Raw genomic sequence first — 19,910 nt, forward strand, 5'->3', positions numbered from 1 at the left:
CGTGGCCAAACCGCGGCCGTCTGCATAGGATTGTGTTTGTTAACGCAATCCTATGTAGGCTTTGAGCGGCGGAAATCCCGCCCGTGTGCAGGATGATGAGCAGTCTGCAAACCATGTTCTATGAAGAACAGTTAAATGATTTGGGAATGTTTAGCTTGCAGAAGAGAAGGCTGAGAGGAGACTTAACAGCTGTCTTCAAATATCTAAATGGCTGTCACAGTGCAGAAGAATCAGCCCTATTCTCATTTGCTCAAGGAAAGACTAGGAGCAATGGGATGAAACTGAAAAGGGAGGAGACAGAGATTGGATATTAGACAGTGAGAGAGATCAATGAGTGGAACAGGTTGCCACAGGAGGGGGGAGTTCTCCTTCAATGGAAGTCTTCAGAAACTGGACAGACATCTGTCCGGGATGATTTAGTGAATCCTACATTGAGCATGGGGTTGGATACGATAATCCCAGAGGACCCTTCCAACTCTACTATTCTATGGTTCTATTAACTGGGCTTCATGAGTCTTTATTTGAAATCTAAAGCACCTCTGAAAACAGGCATTCACAGTGCTGTAAACATTAAAAGATCAATTTATTCTGTGGGTCAATATGATTATGGAAATACCACGTTTATATATTTTTAAATGTTTTACTACTCTTAAAAAATAAAAATAAAAATGTTATCGCTTTCTGTCTCCATATTCTCAGACTAATAACTTTTAAAATATTTTTTTATGCTTTTTTTGGAAGTGGGTTGATTAAAAAAGCATCAGTTCAGGCATTGTTTTTGTTTTTTCTTTGCAGTTTTCACTGTGTGAGATAAATGATGCACTAAGATAAATAATGCACTAATAGCACAGGTGAGCGAAGGATACTAATATTGCACGTTTTATGTTTTTTTACACGGCAAAGCATTTTTTTATGGAAAAAGAGTGTTTTATCTTTCTTTAAGATTTGTAAATATTTTCATTTTGTTTTACATTTTTTAGCCACAAAAGACCATGCAAGGAAATAGGAACACACAATTTAAGCCAATAAAAAACAGATTTCTATTTCAATAAATACCCCAAATATGAATCCTTCCATCCGACTGTGCATTCCTGTACCTCTGGACCACCTACTTAGATAACTGCATTTCTAGATACAGGAAGTCAACGAAGGTCCTCCTGGGCCTACTTACTGTCTTGTTAAAGTAAGTGACCCACTTTCTAGTTCTTTTCTACCCATTGATTGGTGTGCTACATGAAGGATTGTCCTTGAGTGCTGTCTGCTCTATTTTGTTTTTCCATTTCACCCCACTTGCTACAAATATCTGATCCAAAACAGTAGTCCTGGGGGACCACTGTTTTGGATTAGACGACTGAAACTGGCAGTCTCCATGGTGGATGTGGACATGAATTCTCCCATACCCACTAAGATAAATACACAAAGGCCTTCCAGGCTGTCATGTGCCGTGGTGCACCCCACATATGCAGACGCGAACCCACCACACCAAGGGAGTCTGTTCCTGGACATTTGATTTGTTTCTATCTGGTGGCGCTTTTTTTTTTTCTGTATGTGCATTTCCCCTACAGCGGCCATTGCAGGAAAAATGTAGTATTACAGGATAGCAGAAGGTTAACCAGGATAGGAGTCATCAGTTCTGAAACACAGAGGGGAGCTTCAGCGTGAGGAGCACACCTTGTGATGTTCATATGCCTTCATAAAAGCATATGAAGAGGGGATCCCATCTTATTACAACCCATTTAAAGCTATATTTAGAAGAAATAAATAGAATAAAGAAACTGTTTATGTTACTTCACTTAATGAACTATTTGAAAAAATGTTTTTCATCTGATGAAAGCTAAAAATAAAATATGAAAAGAATGAATGAGCAAAAATAAAGCACATATATTACTTCAGACATACTTTGGTTTCCTCCATTTGAACAATGGTTGCTTGGCATTCCCGAATGCTGTCATTAATATAATCAATGTTGGCTGTCAGAGCTTCCAACTCCTCTGCGATATCTTGCTGTGTCTGTTCTTCTCCACTACCTTCTTCTGGGGGAATGACTGTTCGACTTAGTAGTGCGTCTTGAAGTAGTGAAAGCTCCTCTCGTTTCTTAAAAAGATCACACAAAAAATAAAGTTGTTAAAAATGGAAGAGCAAACTTTTATTAATGCCAATTTTATGCAGTTGTAATATGGCTGCATTTTAGGTTCCACATTTTGGCACTGCACCAAACTTATCATAGAACCAGAATACCTAAATGAGGTTTCAATCTTGTGAACATAATATGGTTTATCAACTGTCTGTGTTGCTTATAGCCACCAATGACAGTGCAGGTCTCATTTTATATCAGCAGCTTTAGAAATGTAAGCTGTGCTGTAATTGGTTGCTATGGGCAACAAAAACAGCTTTTCTTCTAGACAGTTTCATAAATCTCTCCAACGTCTGTAAATGTAAACAAAAAAAAAATTTTTTTCCTTTGCGCTTAAAATGGATCTACCTCTATAGTCCATCACAGATATAGATTAAAATTTTAATAGCTTTTATTGAAATATTCTAAAAAAACGTGGGCTCACATATAACACTTACAGACAATACATAAAGAGACAGGTAACATATAAACAAAGAATAGGCCCTAATAGAAATATGTAGGGTAACGTATCTCTCAGATAGATTTTTGGAGATAGGTACCGCTCATAGATATGAGAAAGGATATAAATCCAGATGGAGAGAGAATAATATCCAAATATAGAGAATATGTACTTGGATACCAGTGCGGTACAGGAAATGGTACCTATTTAGGGCACGATGTTATTAAGTATACTCATGTTGCTAAAACAATTTTTCAATGAATTCCCATTTGTAGCACAATTTATCGCATATACGGGTGCTAGGTGCGGGGGCTCATTGTATGTCAGTGATGCTGACCAAGACGTTAAGAAGGCTCGCTCGACGCGTTTCCCTGCCCTTACAGGGGGCAGTTCCTCAGGAGCACGGGTAATTATTGCCCGTAGATTCGTGTATCTAAGATTGTCACGTTGAAACAATAGAGCAACAGGATTGGTGCGCCAGGACGTAGTCCTGCTATAGTTTGGTCCTGCTAAGGCGATGCCACCTGTTCGATATTTTCCCGTACAATTACGGTTACCACTTCTTACTTTGCAGTTCCGGCGCGGTATCTATATTAATACCGCTGTCGGGCTTTCTGAATATTTAGAGAGGGAGAGGGTCATTCATTCGGTCTGGCATATAGAATGGTATATACCAGTATTCGAATGTCTCAGATAGCGCCTCCGGATAGCAATTGGTGACCTAAGATCACGCTTAGTCACCAGCTACTGGAGCAATGCCAGGTGATGCCCTCCTAAAAAATTCCTGCATTATCCATTAGGGTGATCGCATCGGTCTGTAGATTTCTATGACCAATATAGGTTAATGCAACATCCAAATAGAGAATATTCTGTCACTCGAGGTTTTCTAAAACGAGTGCTCCTCTAAGGTCTCTAGCCATCCACTCTAACACAGCTGGTTAGTATCCCGGCTGTGTATATCGAGGGCAATGCCTACATGGATGAAGCTAAAATAAATAGCAATATATGCTTCAGATAGAGTTAGCTTCAGAGAAGAGAGGATTATTTCGGCTAGATTTGGGGAATAATGCCCCGTTCAAAGTTCTTTCATAGAGACCAAGAAAGACAGAACCCCTTCAGTGTCAATCCTAGCTGGATTAGACAGGGGTAAGAAGCAGGGACAGAGTAAGAGAGGTGGCGCCTGCGGCTCTAATGGTGAGCGGCCGGCTATGAAGTGCTGGAGCTACTGACAGCGTTTAAAAGAAGGTGTAGCTCCTCCTCTAGGGGAGGAGTTGTATCATCCAACCTATTGGGACCCCAGGGGGCGGTAATGATTGTCCCGAGGAACGCCCACCTGGTCATTATGACCGGTTCTCATGTTTCTACATCTCAGAGCGATAGTCTAATAGAGCGGTACTGTAGACCATCTTTAAGTAGATGGGTGGAGCATCGCATGGATGTATCTCCTATGCCTGGTATCGATGGTTTCGTAGCGCGGTTCCTCCCTAAAGAGTACAATTTGTCTGTCCTATTACAGTGTCTGCCGCACGCAGGGTATGTCGCGCGGCACGTCATTTGATGAACTGTATGTTTGACATCCGTATGTCATCTGGCAGGGTGTCACCCAAAGAGTGACAGTGAGGCGTGAGAGGGGCGTGGTTTAGATTCAGCCCAACCCTCCCTGGAAGCTGGCAGAGCATTTGTGTGTAGTCGTGAAACTAGAGAAGAGGGATGGATCCTGCCACTATATAATTTAGCATACTGCACCAGATTATGCTTGTAGGGTGCCGGAGAGATTTACATAATGCCTAGATATATATCTATAGGGTGATACCTAAAAGAAGGTTTAGTACATTCTTCCATGCTCTAAGAAATCCTCATTAGCATAGGAAGATTATCGTCTTTAATTGAAGGAGAAGCCTCTCAGAAATCATAAAAAACAGTTGAAGCTTAGTGTCGCGTTGAGGCCTTCTGGTTTCACTGTGTTTAATCTAAATATCCAGTTGGCCTCTTTTTGTAACAGCTTTTTGTCAATATTGCCTCGTCTTGCATTTGTCCGTAGGATTTCAATTCCCTGAAATTTAAGGTCTTTCAGTTCACTCTGATGGAAATCTCGGAAATGATCCGCTAGTGGGGTGGATTCCCCACGTCGGATGTTGCCAACGTGCCCCAGGATACGACGCCGGAATTCCTGTGTGGTCTTTCCGACGTAGTTCCTGGGGCACGGGCAAGAGGCCATATACACCACATTGTGAGTACGACAGTTAATAAACCCGCGATTGAAGTATATTTTGTTTGTACTCGCACTTTTGAATGTATTACTTTTTAAGATGAACTCACATGCTTCGCAGCCGTGGCAAGGGAATGTACCAGATGGATTACGGCTGCTTAACCAGTTCTCATTGGTATCGGGGTTCAGGTGGCTTTTGACGAGATGGTCTCTTATATTGTGTCCTCTACGGAAGGTTATCATTGGGGTGGATGGCAGGATTTCTGTAAGATCCGGGTCATTCGCAATTATACTCCAATAGTGTTTTAGTATATTCCTTACTTCGCGTGTGCCTGTATCAAAAGTTCCTATAATTCTAGAGATTTGAGTATTCTCTCTATGTCGTGGAGTTAGGAGATCCCTTCTTTGTTGCTGTTCCGCGTGTTTATATGCGTCTTCAATGATGTCACATGGATAGTCCCTTTCTCGAAACCTCTGTTTTAGGAGTATACTAAAACACTATTGGAGTATAATTGCGAATGACCCGGATCTTACAGAAATCCTGCCATCCACCCCAATGATAACCTTCCGTAGAGGACACAATATAAGAGACCATCTCGTCAAAAGCCACTTGAACCCCGATACCAATGAGAACTGGTTAAGCAGCCATAAACCATTTGGTACATTCCCTTGCCACGGCTGCGAAGCATGTGGGTTCATCTTAAAAAGTAATACATTCAAAAGTGCGAGTACAAACAAAATATACTTCAATCGCGGGTTTATCAACTGTCGTACTCGCAATTTGGTGTATATGGCCTCTTGCCCGTGCCCCAGGAACTACGTCGGAAAGACCACACAGGAATTCCGGCGTTGTATCCTGGGGCACGTTGGCAACATCCGACGTGGGGAATCTACCCCACTAGCGGATCATTTCCGAGATTTCCATCAGAGTTAACTGAAAGACCTTAAATTTCAGGGAATTGAAATCCTACGGACAAATGCAAGACGAGGCGATATTGACAAAAAGCTGTTACAAAAAGAGGCCAACTGGATATTTAGATTAAACACGGTGAAACCAGAAGGCCTCAACGCGACACTAAGCTTCAACTGTTTTTTATGATTTCTGAGAGGCTTCTCCTTCAATTAAAGACGATAATCTTCCTATGCTAATGAGGATTTCTTAGAGCATGGATGAATGTACTAAACCTTCTTTTAGGTATCACCCTATAGATATATATCTAGGCATTATGTAAATCTCTCCGGCACCTTACAAGCATAATCTGATTCATCTTTTAACACTATCTAACATCTGGGGTATCTTATGACTTACGTATGACGCTTCGATGGAGCGCTAAATGACAGAAAAAGGAGCGAACTGCAGACTTTGATTTAAAGGTCTGCCTCTCCCAGTACCTTTAATCGCATTACTTTTTACTGGTTTGCTACAATCTAATACAAATTATTCCCCTTTACCTGTCTGCCGGTGCAGTATGCTAAATTATATAGTGGCAGGATCCATCCCTCTTCTCTAGTTTCACGACTACACACAAATGCTCTGCCAGCTTCCAGGGAGGGTTGGGCCGAATCTAAACCACGCCCCTCTCACGCCTCACTGTCACTCTTTGGGTGACACCCTGCCAGATGACATAAGGATGTCAAACATACAGTTCATCAAATGACGTGCCGCGCGACATACCCTGCGTGCGGCAGACACTGTAATAGGACAGACAAATTGTACTCTTTAGGGAGGAACCGCGCTACGAAACCATCGATACCAGGCATAGGAGATACATCCATGCGATGCTTCACCCGTCCCGATACACTAGCCAATGAGGAGGCGCGCTGCGTGATGACGTCACCACGCAGCGCGTCATGCGTTCCACCGTGGAACGCGGAAGCTCATACACGGCTGCCCGATGCAGGACATCGCACTGAGACTTATAACGATCGGATGGGGAATAAGAAACTACTTAAAGATGGTCTACAGTACCGCTCTATTACAGTATCGCTCTGAGATGTAGAAACATGAGAACCGGGCATATTGACCAGGTGGGCGTTCCTCGGGACAATCATTACCGCCCCCTGGGGTCCCAATAGGTTGGATGATACAACTCCTCCCCTAGAGGAGGAGCTACACCTCCTTTTAAACGCTGTCAGTAGCTCCAGCACTTCATAGCCGGTGGCTCACCATTAGAGCCACAGGCGCCACCTCTCTTACTCTGTCCCTGCTTCTTACCCCTGTCTAATCCAGCTAGGATTGACACTGAAGGGGTTCTGTCTTTCTTGGTCTCTATGAAAGAACTTTGAACAGGGCATTATTCCCCAAATCTAGCCGAAATAATCCTCTCTTCTCTGAAGCTAACTCTATCTGAAGCATATATTGCTATTTATTTTAGCTTCATCCGTGAAGGCATTGCCCTCGATATACACAGCCGGGATACTTACCAGCTCTGTTAGAGTGGATGGCTAGAGACCTTAGAGGAGCACTCGTTTTAGCAAACCTCGAGTGACAGAATATTCTCTATCTGGGTGTTGCATTAACCTATATTGGTCATAGAAATCTACAGACCGATGCGATCACCCTAATGGATAATGCAGGAATTTTTTAGGAGGGCATCACCTGGCATTGCTCCAGTAGCTGGTGACTAAGCGTGATCTTAGGTCACCAATTGCTATCCGGAGGCGCTATCTGAGACATTCGAATACTGGTATATACCATTCTATATGCCAGACCGAATGAATGACCCTCTCCCTCTCTAAATATTCAGAAAGCCCGACAGCGGTATTAATATAGATACCGCGCCGGAACTGCAAAGTAAGAAGTGGAAACCGTAATTGTACGGGAAATATCGAACAGGTGGCATCGCCTTAGCAGGACCAAACTATAGCAGGACTACGTCCTGGCGCACCAATCCTGTTGCTCTATTGTTTCAACGTGACAATCTTAGATACACGAATCTACGGGCAATAATTACCCGTGCTCCTGAGGAACTGCCCCCTATAAGGGCAGGGAAACGCGTCGAGCGAGCCTTCTTAACGTCTTGGTCAGCATCACTGACATACAATGAGCCCCCGCACCTAGCACCCGTATATCCGATAAATTGTGCTACAAATGGGAATTCATTGAAAAATTGTTTTAGCAACATGAGTATACTTAATACATCGTGCCCTAAATAGGTACCATTTCCTGTACCGCACTAGTATCCAAGTACATATTCTCTAGATTTGGATATTATTCTCTCTCCATCTGGATTTATATCCTTTCTCATATCTATGAGCGGTACCTATCTCCAAAAATCTATCTGAGAGATACGTTACCCTACATATTTCTATTAGGGCCTATTCTTTGTTTATATGTTACCTGTCTCTTTATGTATTGTCTGTAAGTGTTATATGTGAGCCCACGTTTTTTAGAATATTTCAATAAAAGCTATTAAAATTTTAATCTATATCTGTGAAGGGTTTCAGTAAACTTTATATAGATTTCTATACCACTGTGATTTGGCCTAAATTTTGTATGGTATGGCTGGTTTCCTTTCGAGGGACCTTACCGCCACCTAGTGGCTATCAGATGCTGGTGCTGTCTTTTCCGAAGGAGAACTAAGCCATCAAACTCAGAACCTCTCTATTGATACATGTTTTAAGGAACTAACTTCACAATATCGTGAGTTTACACGCAATTGGTGGGAGGTGCAGGGCCTTCAGAGATATGATGAACATAAGATCATTCCAAGAGGCTTAAGAAACCCCATTCTACCACCTAAACGAATTAAAAATCCTGAGTTCATAAAAAAGTGGGAAAGTGAATCTACAACCTTCTCTCTTCAATTGATTAAACTACTACTAGATGAAGAAAAAGCGTCACTAATTACGAACCAGAAAAAACTTAACGATCTACTGGAAAAAGCGAAAACATTTTCCTCTGATCCAGAATTTCCGGCTAAGGAAAAATCTGTACAAAATAACATAGAAAAGCTTGCAACACAAATAAAGGAACGCAAGCATACACAATTCAATAGAGATCTACAAGATTTCAAGGAAAATAAAATATATCCAGAGAGAAACACACACTCTGAGACAGACGCTAGTTCTTCTGACTATGAACAATCAGATAGTGAGAGAAATAGGAATAAAAGGGCCCCGAAACCACCAAGAAGGGGACGCTACCCACAACAATCAAAAGGACGCGGGAAAACGACACAATCAGGGTTTTTTTTAGAACAGCCAATATCGCAATACTTCCTGCGAGGGAGGAGGGACTACTAAGTCACAATATGGACCCTCAGCTGGGCCTTGACACACAGATGGTTTCTGACCCTAATAAACACGATTATGAAGGCGGCAACACATGTATCCACGGATAAATTACAAGTTATTAATTTATCTGACCATCATCTATCTGGGGAGGAGAGACGAGTTTTGGAGAGGGGGCTGTCCTTCATCCCCACGACCAAATTTGATGCGTTCGTGTGGGTGAACTCAATTATTTAATTCTATGTGCAAAAGAATTATCGTCCAAATTGTGCGTGCGGAATGTAATTTTCTCACTTCCCGATGTCATAGAAACAGGAAATTTGGCGCGAGCATTGAATATGTCATAAATAGGAAACGCTAATGGGTCCCAACTCCATTATTCAATTCTATGCGCAAAAGAATTAGCGTCCAAATTTTACATACGTAATCTAAATCTCTCACTTCCCAATGTAATAGAAACACGAAATTTGGCACGGGCATTGATTATGTCATAAATAGGAAAAGTTAATGTGTCCCAACTCGATTTTTCAATTCTATGCGCAAAAGAATTAGTGTCCAAATTTAACATACATAATCTAAATCTCTCACTTCCCAATGTAATAGAAACATGAAATTTGGCACGGGCATTGATTATGTCATAAATAGGAAAAGTTCATAGGTCCCAACTCGATTATTCAATTCTAGCGCAAAAGAATTAGCGTCCAAAATTTTACGTACCAAATCTAATTTTCTCACTTTCCGGTGACATAGAAACTGGAAATTTGGCACGAGCATTGATTATGTCATAAATAGGAAAAGTTCATAGGTCCCAACTCAATTTTTCAATTCTAGCGCAAAAGAATTAGCGTCCAAATTTTACGTGCAGAATGTAATTTTTTCACTTTCCGGTGTCATAGAAACGGGAAATTTGGCACGAGCATTGATTATGTCATAAATAGGAAAAGTTAATGGGTCTCAACTTGATTATTCAATTCTATGTGCAAAAGAATTAGTGTCCAAATTTTATGTACGTAATCTAATTCTCTCACTTCCTGATGTCATTTTATATAAAGTAAACGTCACATGGTTACCTCCATGTGGTGTTTCCTGGGTAACGCAGAGAATTATGCAAAATGGTGAACATATGTTTTTCCGGTATCTCTAAAGTAAGCACGACTTCATAAGATTTTCCGTGTGAACACCAGATAAACACCAGTACCAAATTAACTCGGGCGAAGCCGGGTATATCAGCTAGTCTATATATATAAAGAAGAAAGCCCTCACTGACTCACTGACTGACTGACTCACTGACTCGCCAAAAGTTCTCCAACTTCCCGATGTCGTAGAAACATGAAATTGGGCACACACATAGATTATCTCCAAAATAGGAAAATTGGGTCCCAACTCGATTATTCAATGCTAGCGGAAAAGAATTGGCGTCAAAATTTTACGTATGTAATCTAAATCTGTCACTTTCCAATGTCATAGAAACTTAAAATGTGTCCCGAACATTGATTATGTCATAAATGGAAAAAGTTAATGGGTCCCAACACGATTATTCCATTCTATGCGCAAAAGAATTAGCGTCCAAATTTAACGTACGGAATCTAATTCTCTCACTTCCCGGTGTTATAGAAACTCGAAATTTAGCCCGAGCATTGATTATGTCATAAATAGGAAAAGGTAATGGGTCCCAACTCGATTATTCAATTCTATGCGCAAAAGAATTAGCGTCCAAATTTTACGTACGGAATCTAATTATCTCACTTTCCGGTGTCATAGAAACGTGAAATTTGGCACAAGCATTGATTATGTCATAAGTAGGAAAAGTTCATAGGTCCCAACTCGATTATTCAATTCTAGCGCAAAAGAATTGGCGTCGAAATTTTACGTGCGGAATGTAATTTTTTCACTTTCCGGTGTCATAGAAACGTGAAATTTGGCACGAGCATTGATTATGTCATAAATAGGAAAAGCAAATGGGTCCTAACTCCATTATTCAATTCTATGCGCAAAAGAATTAGCGTCAAAATTTTACGTGCGGAATCTAATTTTCTCACTTTCCGGTGTCATAGAAACGTGAAATTTGCCCCGAGCATTGACTATGTCATAAATAGGGAAAGCTAATGGGTTCCAACTCCATTATTCAATTCCATGCGCAAAAGCATTAGCGTCCAAATTTTACGTGCGGAATGTAATTTTCTCACTTTCCGGTGTCATAAAAACGGGAAATTTGGCACGAGCATTGATTATGTCATAAATAGGAAAAGCTAATGGGTCCCAACTCCATTATTCAATTCTATGCGCAAAAGAATTAGCATCCAAATTTTACGTACATAATCTAAATCTCTCACTTCCCAATGTGATAGAAACATGAAATTTGGCACGGGCATTGATTATGTCATAAATAGGAAAAGTTAATAGGTCCCAACTCGATTATTCAATTCTAGCGCAAAAGAATTGGCGCCAAAATTTTACGTGCGGAATGTAATTTTTTCACTTTCCGGTGTCTTAGAAACGGGAAATTTGACACGCGCATTGATTATGTCATAAATAGGAAAAGTTCATAGGTCCCAACTCGATTATTCAATTCTATGCGCAAAAGAATTAGCATCCAAATTTTACGTACGGAATGTAATTTTTTCACTTTGCGGTGTCATAGAAACGGGAAATTTGGCAGGAGCATTGATTATGTCATAAATAGGAAAAGCTAATGGGTCCCAACTCGATTATTCAATTCTATGCACAAAAGAATTAGCGTCCAAATTTTATGTACGTAATCAAATTCTCTCACTTCCTGATGTCATTTTATATAAAGGAAACGTCGCATGGTTACCTCCCCGTGGTGTTTCCTGGGTAACGCAGAGAACTATGCAAAATGGTGAACATATGTTTTTCCTCAGTATCTCTAAAGTAACCATGACTTCATAAGATTTTCCGTGTGAACACCAGATAAACACCAGTACCAAATTAACTCGGGCGAAGCCGGGTATATCAGCTAGTTAGAATATAAAGATGTAACATCTAATGTGCACCAAATGTACGTATTTCTCCAAGTCAAATCCTTCATCAGGTATGGAATATGTCCCGTGTCTCTAATATATGAAGGAAAAGAGACAACAAACTTTTGTAAATGTTAGTCTATATACTGAGAGAGTGAACTGGTGATCGAATTGATCCCGGCAATAATGGGGCGACCAGGGGGTCGTTCAATATCCTTATAAATCTTCGGGAGAAAATAAAAAAACGGGACTTCTGGATTAGGAATCCATATGAAGTCCCTTTCTTTTTTAGAAAGACAATTTTTCTCTAACGCTGTATCAACAAGCTGATAAAGTTTTCGTGAAATAATCTTAGTAGGGTCAGAGTCCAATCTTTTATAATATTTCAAATCCCCTAATATTCTCATAGATTCAAGATGATAATATTCTTGATCCATGATTACAACCCCCCACCTTTATCGGCTTTTTTTATTACAATGTTTCTATTCTGCGCCAATTTTTTCAGTGCTTGATGTTGATTTTTATTTAGATTATATGAAACTTCCTCCTTATTATTACACATTACTGAAAATTCTTGTAGGGCTTTATGATAAAAAGAGTCAATAAAATCACCCCTACTTTCTATTGGATAAAATGTGCTCGGTGGCTTGAGGTCTGTCAATATGGGGTCTTCTAATGAAAAATTAATATTTATAGACTTATTATATTCCCCTGGTTCTCCCCCATGTGTTTTTTTGGAATTTTGTATAGAAAAAAAATCTACAGACTGACAACTTTTTGATAAAATTATTCAAGTTAATGAAGAGATCAAAGAGGTTTGCCTTCGTAGAAGGGCTGAAAGAAAGACCTTTGGCCAGAACCTCTGCTTCTTTTCTTTTTAACATATACTGTGAAATATTAAAAATAGCCATAGCTTTAGCTTCCTCCTTATCTATCTCTATGTTGTGTGAATTGCTCTTGATTAGAGATGAGCGAGCACCAAAATGTTCGGGTGCTCGTTACTCGGGACGAAATTATCACGATGCTCGAGGGTTCGTTTCGAGTAACGAACCCCATTGAAGTCAATGGGCGACTCGAGCATTTTTGTATATCGCCGATGCTCGCTAAGGTTTCCATTTGTGAAAATCAGGGCAATTCAAGAAAGTGATGGGAACGACACAGCAACGGATAGGGCAGCCGAGGGGCTACATGTTGGGCTGCATCTCAAGTTCCCAGGTCCCACTATTAAGCCACAATAGCGGCAAGAGTGGGCCCCCCCTGTCAGGGTAATTTCTGCGTACAGCACCAATCAGGCCCACCCCAATGCCCCGCTGCCGGCGGTAAAGAAGAGACACCACACACGGAGGTCTGGTATAGTTCCTCACACGGGGACATGACTGCGCACTTTATTACAGATTACATGGGATCTTATACCCTTTGGTCTCATCACTAGGAATGGGTGATGGGCTCATTGGCTCAAATTCACCGCATAACCATATATGTAAAGTCCGGATTTCCGGCTGAGACACTGATGATTATATACGTAGTTGAACAGTCGTTATCTAGATATGGCGCTTCTGGGAAAACAGCCAAGTACGCGGCCTTCGTGTTCGGTTCTGTATCATCTCTGAATTTCTGGAAACATCTCTCTCAGCCTTGCAAACTTTTGGAATATCTGATGTAAGGCGACATATAAGTTTTTCTCATTTTAACTTTGAATAGAACTTGCATACAGGTATAAAAGCATAAAAAATATATGGCAATGTATACATATTCCCTCACAACCCCCCCCTAAAAACTTATATGGAGATCAAGCACCAGGCCTTGCACTCTTCCTCGGTCGCCTCTCCCTTGCGTCAGGGTTTCTCCACTGCCCGTAAGTCCCTACTCCTAGGAGGGGGGATCCCTACCTCACCTCAGAAGGAGGCCATGGATTCCCTGGGCTCATTTCCGGGCATCCATACCCTCTATCTGTACAAGTTAACACCCCACAGGGTGTGCCCTCGCTCGAACCTAAGGTCTTCTGCACTATCCCTAGGCAAATGGGAATTCCACTGACAGTTCATCTTAGAAGATCGGGGCAGACACAGTACTAGTACATTTCTCCATTCTTCTGGTAACGTATCTGGTTGGCATTATCGGAACTGGCTCTTCATCTTTTTCAAACAAGGGAAATTTTGGTGTCACATTATCCAGTCCCTTACTCATACTCTTTTTGATCAAAGGGATAATACACATACAGGAAATTACATACCCCACCTCTTTCTGCTAAAATCATATCCAGGGCCACTCTTTTTTGGAACGCCATGGATGCAGTGGGCCCTAACTGGTCAGCTAACCCTTTCAAAGCATCCCTGGTGTAGTTTACAAACCTCTGCTGATTGTAATAGATATAATTCATCCAATCTACATTATTATTAACAGTGACAATAGCAAATAAGGACTCAAAACCTGCTTTAACCTGATCTCTAGAATTAAATTAATCAGGCACCCCCTTGGCACTCCTATTGCATCTATATATACATGTGGATCAAAGTTACCACCTGGAGCGTCAACGTCTCTCTTAGCACGATGCGGTGTTGGATTCTCACCCTCAGTGTAGGCTTCATATTGCACATTTGATTGTATTAATTTGTTCTGATCCCAGAAACAGGGGGCTAGTGTACAGTAGTCAAAGGTGTGTGTTAGAGGAATTGTACCACATTATAGCATGTAAAGGATATGCAGGATCATTAGTTTTTCCAGTGCAAAGTGTGGATCCAAGTGGGCTTTCCTTCAAGCTTGACTGCAGTTGGGGTGGTGAGCAACATCTGGTAGGGACCTTCAAACAGGGTTTCTCTCTCAAACTTTTTAACATAGACACTGTCACCTGGTTTCAAATTGTGACACTCATCTGTAGGACCTGGGAGAAAAGCAGAGACTGCAGAATGGATTACTAACAATTCCTTGGAGAGGCCTATGACAAAATTAACAAGAAAATCATTCCCCAAACTCTGCTACTGAGGCATGTACCCTCCGGAGAAAAGAAAAACTAATGGAAGACACTCAATTCAAGATTTGCCCGTTTTCTCTATTGCCTTTTGGATCTACTTTCCCACTACTCTGTGGATGATAGGGTGCGTGAAAAGCCTGGGATATACCTAAAGCAGACGTGATGTGTTGCATTATTTCACCTGTGAAGTGTGTACCTTTGTTTGACTCAATCACTTCCGGTGCCCCATATCTGCAGATTACCTCATTCATGAACTCCTGTGCGATTTCCTGCTTATTTACTTTGGTAACAGGGTAGGTCTCTCCAACCTGAAAAGAAATCAACAACAACAAGCACATATTCATACTTCCCAACAAGTGGGAGCTGAGTGTAGCCAATTTGCAATCCCTGAAATGGGTAGAGTGGCCCCGGCAAGTGTGATGTGGCAAATTTACTTCTGCCCTGTTGCTTACGGCAAAGATCATGCAAAATTGGACAAATGATGCAGCAGCTACAGAAAACCAAGGAGCCACCCGTCCTTGTTCAAGCGTCGACTTTATTGCTGCTTTGAGAGGTGCGTCTTTCCGTGCATCAGTTGGGCCATCATGGGGCACAGGGATCGTGGTGGGCAAGTGCTGTTGACTGTTCACCATACGCCGTCCCTTTTTAGTCCATTTTTCCTTTTCTTCCTTGCTGGCTTGTAACTGTAAAGTCTTTAGCATATCAAAGTCCAAAGTTTTTATCAAAGTCCAAGTTTTTATCAAAGTCCAAGTTTTTATCAAAGTCCCAGTTTTTGTTAAATTCTTCTTTTCCTCCACGGCTTGAGGGCCGCTGCCTTTGCTGTGTGGTCTGTGATGGCATTGCCTCTTGTTTCTTCGGTGTAGGAATTGATGTGAGCTTTTCACTTTGTTAGGTAGTAGTAGGACCTCTGTGAGACTCTGCACCACTGCATCATTCTTAATTGGCTGTCCTGCTGAGGTAAAAAACTGTCTGGCCTTCCATGTTGGGCCGTAATCATGAGCTATGCCAAATGCATACCGGGAGTCAGTGTAAATGTTTGCCGTCTTACCTTCCGCCACTCTACACGCCTCAGTGATGGCCTTTTTAGTTCCGCTTCTTGTACTGAGACATGCGGAGGCATTCTGCTTTTAGGACATCTTGTTGTGTGACCACTGCATATCCAGTGTGGAGTCATCAATCACCCTGGTACCATCTATAAAAAACAACTCAAAATATGCATTGTTAACAAGGGCTTTCAGTAACTTTTTAAAACTTAAATTTTCTTGTTGCATCACTGCTAGACAATCATGCTGATATTCTATTTCAAAAAGATCAGAATCTTGTTGCAAAAAATTTTAAAAATGGCTGATTTGCAATACCTAGATCACCTATGCCTTCTCCTCTCCCCCTTTGAACCAGGGTACTCAATTGTAAGAAGAGTAGCCGGGTTGAAAGTAGTAGAACATTGTAAAAAGATTTGATGGATGCAGATAAGGCCTGTAAAATGTTAGCACCAATAACAGAGACATGAGTTACATCAGGGCAGAATAATCTACAAACACCTATTAATATCTGAAATGTGAGATCCTTTAAGCAAATTTATTATTAATCTGTTCCTGCCTGTAATGTCTTATCAAATTTGAGAGAGAAAAAAAAAACAAAAAACTTTTACTAGCTGCTCAAGATCCTCACCCCCTCCCTTGTGAACAAGAGGGATGAAACATTACATCCTTTACATCATCTAGCTCCACCCCTTCAATACTGGCTGCTTGCGTCTTTTTTCACAACTTCATTTCAGCTTTACAGTCCGCACGTCCACATCACAACCAAGTAAAGTCTTATGCATTGGGGGGGACTTTTATTCCCAGTCAATATCTGCATCACACATTTTACATTCATCACAGCCTGAACACTGGGCATTAACTCTCATCGATCCATGCGCTCAAGTCTGCCCCGTCACCCCCCATTGAAGGTGTACCAGTACATACAGATGCACAGACAAAAATTGTGACAAACAAACATACATCAGTTGAAAAACATTGAGGTGAGTGCTATAATGTTATAAAGTACATGATTCTATTGAGATGAGATTGTAAATGAGCGCTGTTTTTGACAAATTATGTGAAAAAATTTGCTGAGTGACTGAGACATTCTATCTTTCTTAGATACTGAAGCTATTATATGCTGTATTAAACGCTGAAGTATTTTAGAATGCGTGGGTATCTTTCAGCCCCCCTTGTCTTTCTTTCTCTGTATTTGACCCTGAGCTGAAAGCCCCCACCTTTGCAAAATAACTGTTATCTCTCTACGAATATGAAACACAGACTGAATAAGTTGTTTTAGTTTAACTATTCCCTGCATTTGAACTCATAAATAACACATATGCTGGGACCTTCTGACAGCGCAACATGTTCTACATTTTCAACCCCTGTATTCTTAAAAGCCCCCACAGGATGTGAGTGGGGTATAACTTTCTTACACCTGTATGAAAGAGACCAAGACGTGTCCATTTGTGACCTCAGAACCCAGTAAGAATATACCTTAGAAATTGCTATATTTCCTGCCTACTAAGACAGTATAATTAAATTCATTTCAAAATTCCATTCCATTTAAGCAAGCAGATATTTTTCAGGGTTATTATTGCATTCTCTCTCGCTGTTATCTTCTTGACCTTGAAAAGCTACACAGACTGCAGCTTTAAGTAAACAATCCTTCTCCTCTAAAAGCAAGCTCAGTTAACCATTTGCACACATATATATATACATATATACACACATATATATCCACCTATATCTATCTAGTATTATACACCTTTTCCTCTCTCTTTGCCAACAAATCACATGCATTGTAACCTTCTTCTCGACTTTGCTTGTTCCCCATATTTCTCTCCCTACCTAACTGCCAATGTAACCTTCAATAGACACTCTCCCGACACCATCTTGATCACTTACTGTACTTTCCAACATTTCACTTACGGATACTTTCTTAAACAAATAATGTGTACATACTTAACTTTCTCTGACTGTCTCTCTGCTTCTCACTTCAGCACTTTCTAGCAACCCTTGGTCTTTCAAGGCGCCCTTCTTGGTCCTAAAGACCTACTCCCAGTCACCATGCTGTAATCTACCGTGCGGGTCGATGTCACACATTTTCATTAGAGTTTTCTTACATTTTACAGATTGGGACCCTTGTCTCTCCTACTGTCTCTCCTCCATCAATTGATCCGCACGGCGGCGGCCCATAAAGGGCTCCGTCTTCTTTAATAAGGTCTTACGCATATTAGAACAACAACAACAATAATAATAATAACACGCTCCATAGAGTGCATCCTTCTGACCCGAATTGTCAGCCCCTTATATATGGCAAAACAACCGAAGGCATCTTCTTCTATGGAACCAGTCCCATAGAGTGCATCCCTCTCCTCAGCTAAACCATCAACAACTAACTAAACTAAAACCAAGGGTCTCTTCTTCTGTGGGACCTATCTCACAGAGTGTATCCCTCTCTGCTAAACCATCAACAACTAACTAAACTAAAACGGAGGGTTCCTTCTTCTATGGGACCTGTCTCACAGAGTGCATCCCTCTCCTCAGCTAAACCATCAACAACTAACTAAACTAAAACCGAGGGTTCCTTCTTCTGTGAGACCAAATGAAAAGAAAAAGAGAAAAAAAATTCTGCAGATACAACAAACAACCTTCACTATCGTTAAAACGCTACGGACTTCAAAGTACAAATAGACTACAGACTAGTTTCTGGGTGAGCGATTGGTGCGCATATCACGGTCAGTGGTCCGTGACGGCAAACCCGAAGCCCACACGGATTACCGTGTAGAACTCTTAACCCAACCCGTCCGGTCACAAACCACAGATAGTCCCTCCCGCTGCAAGACCCTCAGCGTAAAACACAACATAAATATATGCTGGTCTTACCTGGAGTTCTGTGAGTTGATCAGGCTCGGTTTGCAGAAGGACGGCTTCCCCGTGGCGTGGATCCGGGTGGACTGCACTGTACAGCTCCGGTTTTACCGCCCCACTTTCGGGCGCTATTGTCAGGGAAAATTCTGCGTACAGCACCAATCAGGCCCACCCCAATGCCCCGCTGCCGGCGGTAAAGAAGAGACACCACACACGGAGGTCTGGTATAGTTCCTCACACGGGGACATGACTGCGCACTTTATTACAGATTACATGGGATCTTATACCTTTTGGTCTCATCACTAGGAATGGGTGATGGGTTCATTGGCTCAAATTCACCGCATAACCATATATGTAAAGTCCGGATTTCCGGCTGAGACACTGATGATTATATACGTAGTTGAACAGTCGTTATCTAGATATGGCGCTTCTGGGAAAACAGCCAAGTACGCGGCCTTCGTGTTCGGTTCTGTATCATCTCTGAATTTCTGGAAACATCTCTCTCAGCCTTGCAAACTTTTGGAATATCTGATGTAAGGCGACATATAAGTTTTTCTCATTTTAGCTTTGAATAGAACTTGCATACAGGTATAAAAGCATAAAAAACATATGGCAATATATACATATTCCCTCACACCCCCCCCCCCCCCAACAACTTTTACTTCTGAAAAGCCCTCATTAGCAATGCATACCTAAGCTAAGCACCACACTACCTCCAACAAAGCACAATCACTGCCTGCATGACACTCCGCTGCCACTTCTCCTGGGTTACATGCTGCCCAACCCCCCCCCCCCCCTGCACGACCCAGTGTCCACAGCGCACACCAAATTGTCCCTGCGCAGCCTTCAGCTGCCCTCATGCCACACCACACTCATATCTATTTATAAGTGCGTCTGCCATGAGGAGGAACCGCAGGCACACACTGCAGAGGGTTGGCACGGCTAGGCAGCGAACCTCTTTAAAAGGGGCGGGGCGATAGCCCACAATGCTGTACAGAAGCAATGAGAAATATAATCCTGTGCCACCGCCATCAGGAGCTGCACACG

At 41.6% G+C, this 19,910-nt stretch overlaps 1 protein-coding gene across 1 annotated transcript in view; it reads right to left on the reverse strand.

Annotated features, from left to right (window-relative positions):
• LOC136626544 (kinesin-like protein KIF21B) overlaps positions 1–19,910 on the reverse strand; it is a 2,048,083-nt gene that overhangs the window by 1,125,547 nt on the left and 902,626 nt on the right. The window contains 1 exon segment of the mRNA XM_066601598.1: positions 1,900–2,094. Coding sequence (XP_066457695.1) covers positions 1,900–2,094 — 195 coding nt within the window.

The sequence above is a fragment of the Eleutherodactylus coqui genome, chromosome 4, assembly GCF_035609145.1.
Source record: "Eleutherodactylus coqui strain aEleCoq1 chromosome 4, aEleCoq1.hap1, whole genome shotgun sequence".
Taxonomy (NCBI): Eukaryota; Metazoa; Chordata; class Amphibia; order Anura; family Eleutherodactylidae; genus Eleutherodactylus; species Eleutherodactylus coqui.